Source organism: Passer domesticus, chromosome 3 (assembly GCF_036417665.1).
Source record: "Passer domesticus isolate bPasDom1 chromosome 3, bPasDom1.hap1, whole genome shotgun sequence".
Taxonomy (NCBI): Eukaryota; Metazoa; Chordata; class Aves; order Passeriformes; family Passeridae; genus Passer; species Passer domesticus.
In genome coordinates, this window is record NC_087476.1 from 67,908,632 (window position 1) to 67,928,331 (window position 19,700).

At 40.9% G+C, this 19,700-nt stretch overlaps 1 protein-coding gene across 3 annotated transcripts in view; it reads left to right on the plus strand.

The window, feature by feature from the left end:
* Nucleotides 1-17,686: 17,686 nt before the first annotated feature.
* GREM2 (gremlin 2, DAN family BMP antagonist) overlaps nt 17,687-19,700 on the plus strand; it is a 41,974-nt gene continuing 39,960 nt past the window's right edge. Inside the window, exon 1 of one of the 3 annotated variants that reach the window (XM_064413733.1) lies at nt 17,687-17,763. In XM_064413733.1, coding sequence (XP_064269803.1) covers nt 17,732-17,763 — 32 coding nt within the window. In that variant the 5' untranslated portion in view covers nt 17,687-17,731. Of the gene's footprint in view, nt 17,764-18,123; nt 18,447-19,700 lie in introns of those variants that run through there. The other 2 variants (XM_064413730.1, XM_064413734.1) reach the window with 2 other exon arrangements.

The following is a 19,700-nucleotide window of genomic DNA, read 5'->3' on the forward strand; positions in this document are numbered from 1 at the left end:
GCCTATGCTTTAGAAACAGAATCTATTAACACTGCAGGCATATGAGCTACTGTAATTTACTTACTGAAATTATTTTCCCTCATTCATTACTGCTGAGGACACCACGGCTGCCCTCCATCTGTGGAGAGGTCTTCATAAGAAAATGGGGAGCAGTAGGGAAACAGCATGGATTCTCCAAAGAATGCATTAGTTTATTTATTTATTTCAAATGTCTTTCATGTCTTGGCTTTGTGCATCTTTTCCAAGAAGCAAATGCTTCACAGATGGAAAGAAGCAATTTTCAGTTGTAAAAATTCTAAACAGTTCAGGTGAAATGAAAAACAGAGCTTCCTGGAGACATGCCAGATTTTTCTTTTTATTCATTTTATTCTTTGCCCCAGCCTCACTTTGATTGTAAAAATATTCACCCACCTCCAGACTTTATAGCATGAGAAATGCCCTTCCTGGGGTCTAATCCATGCCTGAGGTATCATGGCAGATTGATCAGAAAGGAAGGCTCCTATTTCCACACAGACTTTACACATCTGCTCTGATTCTCTGCAGGGTGGATCCTCAGTAACCCTGCTGCAAAAATTGAGTCTTATATAAACTAAGCTTATACTGGCATAGCTCCTCTTCTGCTACATTGTCATCAGGAAGAGGTCTAATTTGTCCACTGATACTCTGTTTTCTGTCAATTCATAAGGTTGGGTAGTGAAATTAAGGAAAAAGATCACAGTCAATTGGCGAGAAAAAGTAATGAGCTTATTTTTGGATTCCTTCTGCTGATAAAACCTTTAAGGATTTATGGCAGATCAAATTAGCAGGAGCTTTAGTAGATACCCTCATAACCTTTGGATAGCACACACTGCCTACGAGGCAGTTAAATCTACTGCACCCTCCCCATGGGGAGCTTAATTCATCCTCCAGGACATCTGCCTTGGAGCCGGACACCCACAGCCAGACACCTACACATCCATGGCCTCCCATGTGGAGGATGAAGCCCAGCAGTGGACAAAAGAGTACCTGCCTAGCACTGCTGGTGTCCATGAGTGTGGAGCTGGAGCAATCCCCACATGGGCAGACATCTGCAATGAGCGGAACAAGCACAGGGCACCAGAGCAGCTTCTGGGTGCTGAGGGGGTGGGTTCAGGTCCCTGGGCTCTAAATTGTTTGGGACCCTCAGGATCGGAGACTAAGAAAAGTAGAGAAGGTGGCCTGTAATTGTTGGCTGCTGCCACGTCTTGGGGAAGGCAGGTCTGACACACATGAATGCAGAAAGCTCAGCCACTGGCGCCCTTTGGATATTGCAGTGGATTTTACAACGCACATTTGACAAACATGTCGTGAGAGGGCCTACAGGAAGAGAGTGAAACACTCAGCAGTGGGTGCTGAATCAGGGTCTGAGTGTGTAATCCAAGGTTATTTGCTATAAAGTCTGGGACATTCCCTTAAAAATGTTGCGTTGTGCAGGAAATGTCTGGTTACTTGTGTAACTGTTTGCAAGATACACAAACTCATCAGGCTCTGACTCCTAAGTCTTATGACAATAATGCATTTTCTTCCAGACATGTTCAGTTGCATATCTGATACACATACTGCTCAGCCAAAATGACTTGTTAGTGATTTATTTGGAATATCCAGCCTTTACCATATGACATCACCTCCTCAACTTGATGAAAAAAAGGTTTAGACTGAATTCTTCCCATTAAAAATAATGGGGCAATGGCTTCTTGATGCCAATATTTACTGATATCAAAGAAAAATATTGTCTTGGTTATTTGTCTTAATTTAGCCCAAGCAGTACACAAAGCACAGTGTACAAAAACAATATGTTCCTTCTTCTAAACCAGATCATCACTTACTAATTGCTATATGATTTTAATGAAAACAGAGGCATGATTCAGTTATGCTCCATAAAAATTATCTCACTATATTTGTTTCTTACCAATTGATAGAGAGGCCATGTAAAATTACTTTCTATATCTGCCTTCACACAGAACCTCAGAAAGATTGCTTTTAAACTGTCCATTATACCAAATACAGGACAATGAGACCCAGATCCTTTGCTAAGTTATGTAAGAAACAGTTACATTATGTATATGTAAGTGTATGTATACAGGTACTAAAATATGTACTCTGTGTGTGTGTGTGCCCACACATATAGAATTAATTTTTATACTTTAATTAAAGCTTATGGATCTCAATGGTATTGGAACATTCCTAACATTCAGGTGTTGGATTTGGAAACATTTTGCACAGACCATTCAATATATCTAAATCCAATATAAAATCCAGCCTAGCACTAGGGCAAGTTCATGTGAGAACTGATAGGCTCAGAGAGAATCCTTTGCTTATGAGCATGGACCCAGAGGCAGACAGAGATGTGCCTTACTTTCCTGTGACTCCAACTCACATGGAATCCCAAGTGTTGCAAGCTTGAATAAAACATCAGAAAAAAATAATTTCGAGCAAGGACTGACATGTGAATAGCTAGAAGACTTTGTAAGAACTAGTCTGCTTCCAGCACACCAGAAAAAGAAGGCTTGAGCCCAGATTTTTTACTGAGGACTCTAGGACATATTTGACAATGAATGAAACTGCCCCTTCTCTGTTGCCTTTCCATTGCTTAAGAAACCTTTATCAGAATTTTTCTCAGACCTGTCTAGCTCCACTCATTTACAGGCATTCAGCAGATCTTTCCTTCCATCTACACTGGGAAATTTCTCCTCCTGCCTCCTCTTGAGGAGTTCCAATTCCAGGCTCCTTCACCAAGGGGGGTGTGGTGCAACGGCAATCATGTTCTGTCAGTGGCGAGCACATCACAACCCATCAATTGATGACTCCTGGACTTCAGTGACTATAAACAACAAACCCTGCCACACACATCCAAAATAAACTTTTAGCCATAGTTTACACACTGCCACTTTGGGGAAGCAGAAGGGAGGATTTCTGCCTTGTTGCCACTAGATGGAGTGAAGCCAAAACTGTAGATTTTATTAGTCTTGTGATGGAAATACATCCTTTCCCTATATAGGTTTGGGTTTTTGTTGTTTGGGTTTTTTTCTTAAATAAGTCTATTAAGCTGAGAACCAAGCCTGTCTGGTTCTGGAGTAAGAAAGCCCTGTTAATGTTAGTGTACTGCTCGATTTATAACGGGTTCATGCAAAGGATTGATGACGTGGACTTTACATGCTGGACACTGGAGAACCGAAATCAAATTCTTAAAGACTGATTCCTTTCTTTGTCTTCCAGTACCCAATTCAGATGAGTAATAAGGAGATTTAGCTACGGAGAGAGTCCTCGTGCTGTGACTACAGAGGCACACAGGTTCTATCTTTAGGCTTCTAAGGTAGATCATTAATACCCGGTGGCGCTGACAACCTTTGAAGAGTTTAAGCAATAGTCCATCTTTCCTTTTTCTCTTTCACTCTGTTAGCCCACCTTTTGCAGTTGTCCATGCATACATCTAAACTCCTGTGCTCTGCTCAACTAATTACATACTCATAACACGTGGGGAAAACCTTAGCTATTTCTTCTTGTTGTGCAGTATATTATCAATCACCGTTTTCACAGCACAGCTGGCACTCCCTGATGTGCTTAGCATTGCTCTACTCCATCTAGGGGAGCTCGGTTATTGTTTTAAATGGCAGGTGACAATAAGGTAACAGTTATGGTTTCTCAAAATCTAGTACACACAGATGTGTACTTTGAAAAGTGCAGTGCAGTTTCAATGGTGAGCATACCTACATAGAGTTCATTACACTATTGTTTTTTTATTATACCAAATCTGCATATGCCTAAAACAGTTGAAATCTCTAAAAGTACAAGGGTGTTTTAGGAACTGTTTTGCTTAGGGAAGAGGATAGAATAGAATAGAATAGAATAGAATAGAATAGAATAGAATAGAATAGAATAGAATAGGACTACTTGAGTTGGAAGGGACCTACAGTGATCCTCTAGTCCATCAGCCTGATCAACGACTGACCAAGTTTAACACATGTTAAAGGCATTGTCCAAATGCCTATTTTAAGCACTGAAAGGGTTTGGGTGTTGAACACTTCTGTATGAAGCCTATTCTAATGTTCGACCACCCTCTCAATATCTACTAAACTCCTAAGAATACTTATTTCCTCCTACATTGTATTTGGCAAGAAAATAAGCAAATTTTTCATACTCTTCCTTGAATCTGAATTATAAGCTATTTTTTTTACACTTATTCTTTCTGAAGCAGGAAATATTACTACTTTACAAACTTTGAAGGCCTTCTGTTAAGCAAATGAAAACCTTACAGATCTCTGCTACTGCTAATACTCTTCCAGATGAGGCTGCTTGGATGTTACTTCTTTTCCACCAAGTGAGGCTCCTTTTTACAGAACTCAGTGACGAAATGATTTAAGGCAATAGCTGCTCAGAAATCCAAATACATCTCATCAAGAGCCTTTTAAAAGAAAATTTTGTTGAGGAATGTTTCTGCTTGAAGAATAATCTTGTATTTTCTCCAGGAAGTTTTGAACAGATTCAGAAAAAATTAGAAACTTTGAAACACTAATGTTTCTACTTTAAATATTCTGTTACTGTGTTTTTCATATTTTTTAAAAAAGCAATGAAATTTCTAATTATAACAGAACATGATATTATAAATATAATTATTAATTGATTGATATTTTGACTCTAAACGTAATTTTGTTTGAGATTTTGAAACTGATTAGTGGAAATTACAGGACAGCAAAAAAAGCTGACATTTCAATGTAGAGTGCATCAATTTGAAACAAAACCACTGTTTCTGTATGGAAGAGTCTTTCAACCCCTTTTAGAGAGCTCGCCATGTCAAAGGCTCACCTCCCCGTGTTGTGCATGCACACTTTCAAGTCTCCCAGCATTTAATAATGACAGATTGTGAGATCTCAGTTGTGCAAGCAAAGCTGATTTTTTCCATTCCAAGACTGGAATTGAAGTGGATCAGGGCAAGAGCCAGACATTCTCATCATGGACAGGAGAGGAAGAGTGGGCAGGAGTACAGGAGAGAAAGAGACACAGAAATGCACTAGCAGTCCAGGCTTGTGGCTTCTAGGACTTCCAGAGAGAGAGGGAAACTGAGCCCAGCTGGGCTGCCTCCAGCCAGGGTTATGACAACATCCCACATCCCAGCTCTTCCTTCGGCAAAACAGTGGAAACATCCAGTTTAGCCCTCTGGCACACACAGTCTGTTTTCTAACCAAAAGGCATGACTTTCTAAGCAACCAAATTTTTCTTACCAACACTTTAAGCTGGATATAGCTGCCGTATCATGACTTCCCAGTTAGGAGTATGGCAAGGTTATCCCAAGCACTACAGGATGTTTTGATGCAAAAAATAAAGGGTTTATTGACCCTTCTTCAGTAATAATTTTCTGATTATCTCCCTCTTCCTTGAAAATCCTGCTGGAGTATTGGTTCAGTATCACATTTTTCAAACACCAGATACATCAATAGCTCTTGAAATTAGCAGAGGATTTCTTTCAGGGCTCTCACACATGTAACTATTCATCATCCTATCTTCTTTACAATAGCTGGCACCCCTGCATTAAAAATGTGTCACAAAGAAGTTTATTTGTTGCTTTGATGAAACACCGACTGTAGCCATTAGTGTCAATATACATTTCTAATCTGCATGGGTGAGGGCATCTACAATGACCTAACCTCAATTTCTTAAAAATTGCATCAAATACAAAAGACCTTGTGAGCTTTTTTGATACTCAATGGAGAGAAAGAAGCATGTTTATAGGGCAAATAATTTCTTCTGATACCATATGTGAGCCTATGGTACCAATAACTCAAGGGGTATCTTTTTCCTTCTGCCAGTCACAGAAGGGGACTTAGGTGAATAATTTAAGAAGATAATTAATACTTTAGAAGGTAAAATTTTGGCAGATTAATCCCAACAACCATGGTGTAACTTGCAGTGAAAAATGGGGGTTTGGCAAGCAAAAAGCTCTGTATTGGAATATAGCTATGCATATGCTATTGCATATTTATTTAAATACTAATGAGTCTATCCAAACCCCATAAAAGCACAACTTTTATGTTTATATCATTTTAATAATATTCTAATAATATAGTAATACTTTACATCAACTATGTTCTTTCCTTTTTCACCTACATTTCCATCTCTTTATAGTCTGGAAGATTCACTACATAAATACTTGGTATGTGGTCCTAATTTTTTAACTTGTTGAAGAAAAACTATTTGGAAACATCTCACTCTCTTAATTGCATATTTTTTGGCAATATTCCATAGTGCAAAAAGTGTTTTAAAATTAGGTTGCTTCCTCTAACTTATCTTGTAAGCCTCAAGTCTTTATGTAATTTTGCATCAGTGAAATACCATTTCATTCTGAGGCTGGAAAGAAAATTGCTTGAAGCTCATGTGCACGCAGTGTTTGCTCCCAATGTGTTTGTGCCTGGGAGCACGGGAGCCACAGCCTGCGCTCAGGACGGACACAGCTCTGGCAGTGTGTCCTTGCCATTCAAACCTGTTATTCAGCCTGCCCAGTGCAAGGCCTGTCCTTACTCATGAAGGAAAATTATGCCAGTGAAAGCAATTCTTTTTGATATGGAAAAACGTCAGAAAGGGCTTGGATAAGATTAGAAAAACAATTTCCTTTGCTGACCAAACACAAATTTTAAGCCAGGTCACCAAAGGTGAAATGTCACTACACCAAGTTATGTAGTTCTGACTTCCCAGTTAATCCTTATTTCAAGGTAATGAAACTTAACTGTCAGCTGGAATACTGTGTCCAGCCCCAGTATCTACACCTTCAAAAGGATTTTGAAAAATTGGAAAGCATTCAGGAAACCACTTCAGGAATGCTTTGAGAACTCTTTAATCCAGCAGACAAAGCATAACAAGATCCAGTATCAGAGAGCTGTGTTTTGAAATATTCAGATTAAAATAAAGGTTATAAGAATTGCATAAGCAGGGAAAGACTTATTACATTATCCATCACTTCAAACTTTTGAATCTAGGCTGGTTTATATATTATTAAAAGATCATCATTTGCTTAGCTAGAACTATGGATTTGAGTTGAGAATTTCAAGATTTTTGAGATTCCTCTTGGGCCTTGATAAGCAATACGTCAATGTGAAGTAAGGTACTTGCTTTCAAGCATTATGTCTCATGTCTTCTCTCTTTGAGCATGCACTTAAAAGTTGGTACAGTAGTCTCATACCCAAAGGAAAACCCAAGCCAAGCTTTAGATAAACTTTGATCTTTGGTTATTTTAAACTATGGTGTTTGATTCTTATAGAGGAAAAAATACATTGTGGGGCTTTTTGTTGTTTTGTTGGGTTTTTTTTTTTTTGTTTCATTTGGTTGATTTGTTAGTTTTGTAGAAAGCTTGGTTTTGGAGTTTTTGGGTTGTGGTTTTTTGTTAGTTTGTTCATGTGTGTGTTTGTGTAGTAGAGATGTGAATTATGATCTAATCTTAGACATATGTTCAAAATGCTGTGGAAGAGATCATGCTGCAAAGAACAACTATAGATAACAATTTGCTCTAGGATTCTTTCTTTCCATACTTATTATTGTATACATATACAAAGTTCACTTGCAAATTATAGACTCATCAGACTTGATCAGTATTTAGAGGCACTGAGCTATATTTTACTAAAAGAATATATTTCAGACCATTTGTATTTTCTCTATTTGACATTCTTATTGCAGTGGTTACCTGGTATTGTTTATGTTACCTGAGTGGATGAGTGGTCTAACACATCAAGCACAAATACTTGTACATGTCCCATCCACAGAGGTTTTCTTGAGTAAAATTTCATTACTTAATCAGAATACAAAAAATTGCATAAGCAAAACTTAAATTATTTGAGGTTCTTAAATATTCTCTGAGTTCTTTAGACCACCCAATGAACTTTCAGAGGAAAGTGGACTGATACATAAGAGTATTGTGATGTCCTCTTCTCTTTAACACATCATTTTTCTAGGTGCCCTGCTGCACCTTTTACCTATTGCTTCTCCATCTCTTTATATGTAACCTTGAAGTTGTCAAATCCTGTCACCAGAGCTTTATCAGACTTTCCCTCATGTCTTTGTCGGACTTTCCCTTATGTTTTTTTCCCATCCAGATCACTCCAATTCCAGATTATTCCATTCCCACATGCGCTAGATTTAGAAAAGTATGCAAATTGTGAAAATTAGGAGGCATATATGCAAGTCCCTTTGCTATAGCTACTCTATGGAGTTTTGCTCATCTGAAGTCCATTTTTCCATTTCAGATGTCCAAGGCATCTGAATGAAGCATATGGTACATGACATGAAGTAATGACATGAAGTAATATTCTCACTGTGTGTACCCAGAGCACTTCAGGAGCAGCAGAAGTTCTAACCTTTATCTCTGAATCTTTTTGAATTTCCTTGTGGTCAGAGCACTAAGCCTGCCTTCTTACCTAACATTTAATCAGACAGTGATGGTATTGAAAGCAGAGCTGTATGCATGCTTATATATTCAGAACTTTGTTTGTTTACTTCTACTTATGTAAATTGGTTTGCTAGGAGCAACATATGCCTCCCTTTTCAACTAAAGGATTTGTGAAGTTGTTAAATGAAAGTGCAGATCGAGGACTAGGGCAAAAATAACTATGGGGTGCATTGCCTTCTGGTTTCCAGATGATTTAAGTGGTCTAATCTTATTTCATTAGTCTGTGAATTTCTCCTTATTCCTACCCAGGCTTACTATCATATGTAGAAAAGTGGATTATTCAGACCTTAAATAGCATGGCATGAAAAGAGAGATAAGTATGCATGGCAATACTGTCATTTTGAACTTGCTGAAGATCCTTAAGTACTTTGCAGCTGGAAGCTTTATAAATACTTGGTTGTAATCAAATACATCATTTAGAGAAAGTACAGTGCTTTTCCACAAGCAGTATCAAGCACTCATAACATCTGATGCAGACCCTGTAAAATAATAAACATACCTGCACTGCCTGGACTGCTCTGTGTTCCCTATTGGTGAGCCCCTTCTGGCCCCTGGATAATTTCACATAAATTAAAATAGATAGCATATTTAATCTCTTATTGATATCAAAATGGATAAGCATTTATGTGAACAGTAAGATATCTCATTATCAAATCTTATTATCAAACTGAATAATTACTAAGTGTTAGGTATGAAGAACCCTACCCTTTGATGTCTATTATTCTGTTAATAATCCTAGTCAACCACTGAGAAAATAAAAAGAACCATAGAATATCCTGAGTTGGAAGGGACCCAAAAGAATCATCGAGTCCAACTTCTGGTCCTGCACAGGACACCCCAAGAGTCACATCCTGTTCCTGAACAGTGTCCAAACACTTCTCAAACTCTCTCAGGCTGGTGCTGTGATCACTTCCCTGGGAAGCCTGTTCCAGAGTCCAGCCACCCTCTGGATAAGGAACCTTCTTCTAACATCTAATCCAAACCTCCCCTGACACAACTTCATACCCTCCCCTTGTGTTCTGTCCCTGGGCACCAGAGAGAAGAGATTGGTGCTTGCCCCTCAGCCCCACCTTGCAAGGAAGCTGTGGACTGCTATAGACTGCAAAATACCACAAATTCCCTCAATAGTTTTCTTGAACATTCATAAAGGGTAGTTGATTTTTGAGAATGGACACTCATCTGCATTCATTTAGATTCTAGCTCAGCCTCCCAGAAGGTGGCAGGCGAGCTGGGTTAGCAGCAAGTATCCTCATGGAAGTGAGGATGGCATACCTTGCTCCTAAAATTTCAGACAGAACTCTTCAGATACCAGATTTGCTCTTGAGATGTATTTTTTTGGTAGTTCTGCTCTTTTATCAGTTTGAACCTGACATTGTATTTTTGTGGTAAAGGACATAGCTCAAATGCAAGAAATTCAAAGTCTCTTCAAGAAGAGGAAAAGACAAATCTTTAATTTTTCCTTAAATTCACTCTCTTTAAATATTATCTCTTTACATAAATAATTGTTATTGCATAACACACAGTACTTGGGACTTTTAAATAAAACATGTTTTATTTAAAAGAAGACTTCATAGTGAATTCACCCACAGCTGACAAAGATCTCTTAAAAAGTAACAAAAAATAAAGAAGGAACTGAAGGAATTAAGAAACAATGTGCTATATTAGTTACTGCACATATATCTCTCAAAATTTAGCTGGATAGTTTAGTCAGAAATGGACAGACATTATTGTGTGACATTAGGAGCAAAGAGAAGGAAAGAATTCCATCATTTACATAGAGTTGATGCATGAAGTATTAACTGTGCACAAATTTTATAAAACTGGCCAGGTAAATTAACTCAACTTGGCAAAAATAATTCAATTATGGTCAAATTGTATAATTAAAACAAGCTGGTGCTGTTCAAACTGATACATTTCACTTAAAAATACATATAAATATTCCTAGATTTCCAGCAAATAAAAAATTCCACTTATTCTGGCCAAATCTCAGTCCCATTCTGTTTCATGCAACACAAGTGAATGGTTTTGTGGTGATACAAATTTTTTGTTGTTATTCAGTCTTCACGGTCTCTGTTCACAGCTATTTATTTCCTATTATGAAAAAAGCCTCTAAAGAAAATTACTCAGAATCATAAAATGTTAAGGGTTGGAAGGGACCCTAAATATCATCTAGTCCCAACCTCCCCAGCCATGGGAAGGGACAGCTTTCACTAGACTAGGTTGCCCAACGTCTTGTCCTACATGGTCTTAAACACTTGCCAGGGCTGGGGCATCCACAACTTTCCTGGGCAACCTGTTCTAGTATCTTACCACCCTCACTATAAAGAATTTCTTCCTAATACCTAACCTTTTTTCCCCTAATTTTGTTTGCAACCGTTACTCCTTGTTCTTTCACTATGGTTCCTGATGAAGAGTCCCTCGACAGTTTCCCCGTAGGCCCCCTGCAGACACTGGAAGGTTGATGTGAAGTCTCACCTTCTCTTCTCCAGGAAGACCAGCCCCAACTCTCTCATCCACCTTTTCAGGGAAGTTGCTCCAGTCCTCTTAAAAACTTCATGGCCCTCCTTTGGACTTGCTCCAACTTTCATGTCCTTATGCTGGGGACACCAGAACTGAATACAATACTCCACATGGGGTGTCACAAGAGCAAAGTAGAAGGAGAAAATCCCCTCCATCAACCTGCTGACCAGACTCCTCATGATGCAACCCAGGATTCCATGGGAGAATCTTTCTGGGTTGCCAGCACATACTGCTGGCTTGAGTTTTTCATTAACCATCACCCCCAAGTCCTTCTCCTCAGGGCTGCTCTCAATTACTTTTCTGCCCAGCCTGGAGGTATGCCTGGGATTGCTCTGACCCAGGTGCAGGACCTCGCACTTTGCGTTGTTGATCTCAATGAGTTTTGCATCAGCCCATCTTTTGAGTGTGTCAAGATCCCTCTGGGTGGCATCCCTTCCCTCCAGCCTGTTGACTGCCACTCAGTGACACCACTCAGCTTGGTGATCAGTAAAATTGCTGAGGGTGCACTCAATCCCACTGCCCATGTTGCCAGCAAAGATGTCAAACAGAAAGGGATCCAGACCAGGCATTATGTTTTCAAGGGCTTACAGAGACAGCCATATGTGGCAAACATTACATTATAAGATATTCTGTGCTCTGTCACCTCATCACATAATTCAGAAGCAGCTTAGTATTATTTCTTCATAACAATTAGCTGACATGTTCATAATACATTTGAAATATTGAGGAGGATACTGTCTTTTGTTTGAACTGATGGTTTCAGTTAAACGCTTGTGTATTTCCCAAAACATCCAGTGCCAATCACTATCGCTGAGATATATTTAGGTTTAATTAAAATGTCAAATTCAATTGTGCCATGTGATATTAATATAACAAGGAATATTAACTTCTGCCTTGTGTGATGCACATATTAAATTGTTATCACATGCACTTCATCCTCAACATATCCCTGTCAGGATTCTTGTCACTTAAAATCTGCCCCGCTGTCAGAAGGAACCACCCATCATTTTATTTGTTTGATTGGAGCATCTTCTGCTGCTTGGGGTGGGGGTAGGCTCTGTTTACTTTGGGCAAGTCAAACATCTTCCACAACCTTCTTGCTCTGTTGTAGTGAGGAAAAAAGTGCTTGTTAAGTTCAAAGGAGACGTGTCCTCAGTCATGGACAGCAATGGGCTGCTTCAAGAGCAATACCAGGGGAAAGCCTGAAGTACACAGACCAAAAGAGATGGAGCATTCCTTACAAAGTGTAACAGTAACAGCAGGCTGAGAAATGTCCTTTCCTCTTCTTCATAGCTGCTGGACATGAGATCCACAAACAAGGACAATATGTTGCTTTTTGTGAATTTCTTCTCCTTTGAGACATGATGCAACTAATTAGGCTTCTTTAATCTCAGGGAAGTTCTGAATGATTTTTCCTCTTTAACACTAGAGATCTGAAACACTTCAAAAAGGAAGAAGCTAAAGCAAGAAGCTTGGGCATGTTATATGAGGATACGATAATTACAGCTGGGTTATAGATCAGATTTTCAGAGGAAAACCACCAGAAGATGACGACCTAAAGTGGAGCAAGGATACACTAGCTGATGCAGCTGGAGACAAACTCTCCCCAAATTCTGAAACTTTGAATTTTACTTTTTCTCCCTTTCAAGTTGCATGAACTTGTGCTGTTTGGGAGTAGAGGGAGACATCACACAAAAAGCACCACTTGTAGGAATCTCACTCAACACGTTTTCGTGAAAGAAATTAACCAGAGACCCTGTTAATTACTCACAGTTCTTGGAAGAAGCTGCATTGGCTGCCTTCCTGGTTCCACACATATTGCCTTTATTAGGCGCTATACAGCAAGTGAATCATACATGACAGGGCTGGTCTGGCTCTAATATTTTGAGGTTATCTGGTCCTATTTAGTGATGTTCCCTAGAGATCCAGATGTCCCCAAAGCCCCTCATGGCAGAGAAGAAGGAAGAGAACTCATCTCAAATGGGCTTCTGTTCTCTGCTACTCATCTCTCTTCTTTGTCTAGATAATATTGCAATTCAACTAGAGAAAATAGAGATGGAGTGGAGATTAACTGGTAACTTCATTCATTCATTTCAACCCAGATTTTGGCAGGATTGTCTGCTCTAAAACCAGTAGAGCATCAACAAAACAGGGAGAAAGAGTGTCTAAGGTTAATTTAGAGAAGGAAAACAAGAGACTTCAGAGAGATTAACACAATTTTTTACTTTTAATTGTCACTGAAATTTGTTACAAGCAAAATCCAGACTGGTCATAGAGCAAAGGTAATATAGGACATATGTGACGCTTTGGCAAATGAGATCACTGCTTTCATTCTAGATTAGCAGTTTTTGAAGGATTCCAGTAGCTCAGGTTCCTCAAGTTATTTTGGAGAATTGAAAGGTTTTGTAAAGTGTTCATAACTTTATGAACCACAGCTTTAAAGGTAGTGTTGAGAGACACTTCATCAGTCGAAGCTGGAATCATCCCCAGGGAAGAAAAAAATTCCAATCAAGGAGAAATTTTCTGTGTAGACTAACCTTATTTAATCTGGTAAACTGAATGTGTGAGCCTTCTGGAGAGTTTTCAAAGGTAGATTTGTGAGGAGCAATTATTTCCTCCCAAAGAGCAAACAAAGGAGAAACAACTTTCAACTACCTGAAAGCCTGAGTGCCTGGAGGACACAGATGTGCTCAGGGCATCTGGAGAGCTCAAATGAAATTTTGATGGGAATGAAGTGAAAGAAGCTAAAGAAAGGTAATAGCACTTTCGTTTCCTTCTTAGGTATGCACAGAGTAATTTATATTTGAAGTCGGAACCAGGGAATACTAAGGATGTTTCATTCATGATGACTGTGAAACAAAGGGATGGCATTTTTGCCAGGAATACATTTATCCATATTAATGAAGTTCTTTATCAGGGGTTGTATGAAGTATATACTCATGTTCTGGGATGGGATGTTGCTCTGTCTAGGTAGAGACATATTTTAGAGTTGTTTTCCACATAGCAAAGATAAAGTACTGAAAAAAACAGGATCAAAATTACCGCTGCTTAGAGTGCTTTCCTGGCTTAATTCCACAATGTTAGAAAGAACTCCAAACTAAAAAACAGGTGCACTATGTCCAAAGGCATTTAGGTGCCTAATTGTCTGTGAAAACAGTACGAGCCGTTGAAGATCTTGACAAGTGTGATTTATCTTACAGGGACGCCACATTCTCCTGCATTCTTGCATCTTCTCCTAAGCCACGACCCGACATTGCCCATACGACCTATCCCACCGGCGGCTGAATTATCGTGCAGATAAGCTATGTGCCAAATGTTCTGCGTCAACAGTGGGATATCATGTTTTCTAATTCCCATTCAGAAAGGTGGCTTTGAACGGAAGTTATTAAGGAGCCACAAGTGGAATACTTGCGCTAAGTGAGTGTAGTTGGGGCGGGTCCAGCCACTGAAACGGAAGAAACTCAAGACCAGGAGTCAGTCACCAAGGACAGACCAGCTCAAGGCTCCAGATGGAAATGCACCCAGGAAAAATGAGAAATCATGGATACCTCAAACCAAAGAGCAAATCAAGAGCAAGGTCAAGAAATCAAAGAGCGTGCACTGAAAATTGTGGATAAATGTGAGCTAGGACTAGAACTAGACAATGCAGGTTAGTTCAGAGGCAGGCACCATGAAGAAACAAAGGGGTATTTGTAAAGCAGTGAAATCAGTTTGTGGGACTGTACCTGAGTCAGAAACGTATGGCATCCCTTGGACAGTTAGGAGTCTCAGGACACCAATATCCCAGGACGGCATTGAGCCAGCTCCTAGCTGCAGAGCTTGACTGCTTACTCAGGGCCTAAGAGAGGAGGATATGTGTGTAACCTGACACAAATCATCAGTTTGTTCATTCAGTGCAGATATGTCAATATACAAACAGGAATAATTCATATAATCACCAGCTGGGACCACCAGATCTCCCAGGTTTCTTCTTTTCTGATTTATGTAACTGTGGACTGTGTCTTGGGGAAGAAATGAGGTTGGGGTATGTGACTGACATGTCTCAAGCCCCCTTTGGCTCTGGGGCTACAGCCCTTCGTGCACTGCAGGCACTCCTGCCAGATGTGCTCAGAGATCAAGACAAGCTCTGTGTTCAGGGCTGCAAAGCAGAACAGCTTCTGTAGTGGCGATGACAAAGATACAGTTCTTGCTGTGAAGGAGATAGGCACCAGTTGTTTGTGTTTTGTCTCAGTGTGAGACAAAAGACATGGACTACAGTCATTCCTGAAGGGCGGCCACATCAGAACTAGAATATAGTCATTAAATCTGTAGATTAAAAGTAGGTATAGGCTTCAACATCTTGCTGAATCAATGGCTCTGTAATTGCCAGAGGACATTAAAAGGTTAGTCTAAGTACAGCATACAGTAGATGTCAGACACTCACAGTGGAGGAAAGATGCAGCAATATCAATACAAATGTGCTCTACAGTGATATTGCTGGATAAATGCTATCATCAGACTATAACTATTTCAGTTTTTAAAATATAAACAAAAACCTGCATAACTATTTTCAATGGCATAAAATTCTAGTTGTAGATCACACCAAAGAATAAATATGCTGTGCATTTTCCATATCAGATCAAGACCCTCTGCAGTTCTCACTAACCACACTGTAAAAAAAAGAAAAAAGCTGTTTAGAATCCAAAATGTCTCAGTTGGCTTACTACTATATATGTGAAATAAATATGTGTGAAAAACAATCACTGGTCAAACGGAAAATGAAACATTTTTGGTTTAAAAATAAACCCCATAATGAGAAAATAAAAATTATTTATGAAGTCAAACGACTTTTAAATCTTTAAATTCCCCACATACCTTCTAGGATTATAGTAACCTGTGGAAAGTCATTATAGTTATAAGGGAAAAGATTAAATAAGCACTTAAGCAGACATAAATAAAACAGACAGGTTAAAAGCTATTAAATTGAACAAGACTAGAGGAAAACTTATCAGTGCTGTAAAGGAATCCAAACACAGAAGGAAACAAACATAATGTTGAAAATAGCTAATGGAAAGTAGCAACTCTGCAAGCACAAAATCTTATTAAGTCCCAAGTCATCTATACCAAAGTAAGTTCTCAGTCCATAAGGACAAGTATGACAAATATATTACATGAAAACTTCTGTAATGAGTTCAGAGCTTTTCCCCCCAAATAACACATAGCAGGATATAAAATTTGCACTAAAATTATAAGACAATATGATTGCAAAGTAGTAGCTAGAAGGAAGCCTAAAGGAACAGACTGCTATGATGTTTGCTGCAGCCAATGCTCAGCTGGAGGGCCATACCCCTTCCTCTGACACAAATACCTGTCTGTTGAGGGAGAAAAACAGGAGGCTGAAAAGAGGCCTTGAAAATGGAGTCTGCATTCTTCCCAGAAAAAAGTCACAGTGAAGACTTAGGAAAGACTGAAAGACAGTGTACCTATATATATATATGTGTGTGTGTGTGTATTTGTACGTGCATGTGTATATACATATATATATATATGTATGTCAGCCAGTCATTTGGATCAGGAGCATGCAGGGAGAGATATGCCTGTTACAGAGGTGTTGGGGCAAGGGGGGCGATGGAAGTGCAGTCAGTGGCTGCTATGTCTCTTGGGCCATGGCTGGAAATGTGGCTTGGTCTCTAAACCACAATTTCATTGGTCTCTAAACCACATTTCATTTCTCCAGGGAAAAATAAATCGGCAACCTGTGAAGAAAAAACATATAATAAAAAAGAAACAGGATCTTTTTGTTATTCTTGGGGGGTAACTAAAGTTCCAGAGGTGTAGCTTCACTGGATTCACTGAGGGATATTTCTGCTAATAAAGCTTTTTAAATGAGGGATGGATTATACTCCAAGTATGGATATTTCTAAATATGTCTGGGTTTATATATTTCTCAATATTTCTATTTTTATTTTTCTGACTTTTGCCTGTACAAAATATAAACAAAACCATTCTTAACTAGTTCTGTATGCCCCAAAGAGACAAAAGTATGCATGTTTTACAGGGAATGAAAAATAACTTACCATTTTGTTGGAAAAAAATTAATTAAATACAGAATAAATTTAAAATGTTATGGAGATCACCATTAAAAATGTACATACTGGTGTCACGCAAAGGTATCTCTGCAACTCTGCTCTCTGTTTCAAATGCTTCAATCTGCCAAATTTGGATCAATATTGACTTTTAATGGCACGTGATGTACCATAGGCGTAGATGCTGCTTAATTCAACAGCATCAGTTAAATGCAGGTCATTGAATTAATTAAGAGTGCATCTGTTATAACTCATCATTTTGTTCTCCCTAATTTTAATAAGCAATTTTGCCAGCATGCTTACTGGAAACATTACAACATCTTCTTGTACTGAGAAAACCCACAGGACGTATTTATCTGGTTCAACTGTATATTGTTTAAACAGAGGGTCAAACCAAAGGCTCGCTGTTTTGCCCATAAAACAGGTCTAAGATTTGCCTTAAGATTACAGCACATCTGCAGGAGGGAGAATACTTTTCCACAGGTCACTTAAGTAATCCTGAGCAAAAGGAATACCAACACCAAAGATGCACCAAGGAAGGACAACCACAGCCGCTGAGAGTGAATAACCCGAGATTCAGGACGAGGAGGCATCCTGGTTCTATTTTCTGTGCGTGCCGAGATTTGACGTGTAGTTAACCCAGCTGGGGCTAGGAGCCCAAATAGAGTAAGAAAAGCAAACTCAACTCAGGCAAAGAATGCTTTGTCCTACCTCAGATTTAGCCCTCAGGTGATCAAGCACTGCATGCTTTCAATTTTACCGGCTAGGGATATTTTTCTTACGTGTTCAGAGAACAAACGTGTCTGAATATTGAGCATGACACAAAATGTCATGAATGCTTAAAGTTGCGGGTCCTTCAGCTCACGGAGGAAGATGCGAAGGGAAGGAAGGTATTTTGTCAGACCCAGGGTGAGAATGTCCCCACATAAACAAAGGGCCCGGGATTGGACGTCGTCTTAGGGACGGGGGGCGGCGTAGGGGGGGAGCGGGAGGGTGTGAGGGGGAGAGAGCGGAGCTAGCTGCGCCCGCCAGGTTGGGAACCGGCGGGAGGAGCGGGGCCGCCGGCAGCGGAGGGGAGGCGGGCGGGAGGCGGCGGGCGGGCAGGCCGGTGTGAGCTGTTTGGCCACCGGAGCCAATCGAAAGCGGGGCCTTGATCCTCTGCTCGGGCAGTGGCTGCGCCGAGCCAGTGCCGCGCTGCCCGCAGCCGTCGGGACCGGCACAGCCGCCTCGCTCTCTCGGCGCACCGCTGGCCCCACCGAGCGCCTATGGGCATCTGCAGCCGGCGAGGGCTTCGCACCACCGCCACCGGCAGCAGCGGCAGAGGGCGGCGACCGCCACCCCGCTTCCTCGCCTCTTGGGATCTATAGCCGGCGCACGGAGCGCGCTGCGGACCCTTCCCCGCCGCCGTGCAGGTATGGGGCGGCCGGGGGGCACCCAGCGCCCTGACCCGCCACCGCTCCTCTTGCGGCCGGCTCGCCCCCTTCCTCCTCCTCCCCTGCCCTGCCCTGCTACCGCCCCTCCGGGGACAGGCGGCGGGCTCCGCGGGCGCGGTGACAGCGCGGGCCGCCCGCAGCCCCGTCCCGCTCCGCGCCGTCCCGTCCCGCACCGCCGCGCCCCTCCGGCCCGGCCCGGCTCGGCTCGGCTCGGCTCGGCTCGGCTCGGCTCCGCGCGCGCCTCGGGGGAGCGGCGCGTCCCAGCCCGGGCCGCCCGCGGGGCGCTTGCAGGGGCACGGAACGAAATCAGAGAGCGGCGCCGAGCTCTGGCTACCTTGCTCCCAGCGCCCTGGGAATTCACCTGGATGGCCAGGTTTCCCCGAGCGTTTGGAGCGCCGGGCGTCGCGTCCCCACGCTCCCTCGTAAAGGAAAAAGAAAGACAAACCAGAAAAAAAATTAGCTCGTGCTTGAAACCTGTGCCCCTTTGTACCTTTCTTTCTTTGCTTTGGGTTAATGATGGTTTGTGATTATGAAACCCCACGAGGGATCAGCTCCAAGAGCGAATAGCATTACTTTAAGTCATGACTTGGAAATATACGTGTGTGTATACAGATACTATTTTTTTTTTTTTACCTTGAACTTGAGGATTATACAAATCCATGTCTGTCTCACAAGGAGATCCTGACTGACTTTCTGCTAAAGTTAAGGAAATACTTGTGCTTCCACAGGTCTTGCAGAATTGGAGGCACAGGTCTTATAAAAAAGTTGCAGTGGCATTTGGCTGAACAGCTCTTATTTTTAGCATGCTATTGTGAAAGTGGTTATATAACTTTTGGTGGATTTTTGAGGACAAAATTAACAGCTCATAACAAGTTAAAACATTTTTTTTTTAAATTTTTTTTTTCCCTTCTGAAAGAGGAGAAATAAAGGGAATGAAATCCCAGTGAGTAAGAGTCAGGTGAAATTCAGCCGAATGATAAAGATTCCCTGAGAAAAAGCCCCAGGTCTGGAATCCCACAGCCCTCTCAACAATCATGAAGCAGCAGGTGCAAGACCAAGTAATGTCAGCTCAGAGCCCCAATTAGGAAGTTGCTTATCAGGCTGCTTCAAGGCTATTACTTGCTCAACCAGGGTGAAATTAGCTATCACTTCAGAATCTTGTGTTCCCACCCGTGCCAATACAATACAGATGCTATGTTTCTTTAGGGGATTAGATTGTTTCTTGAACTTCAA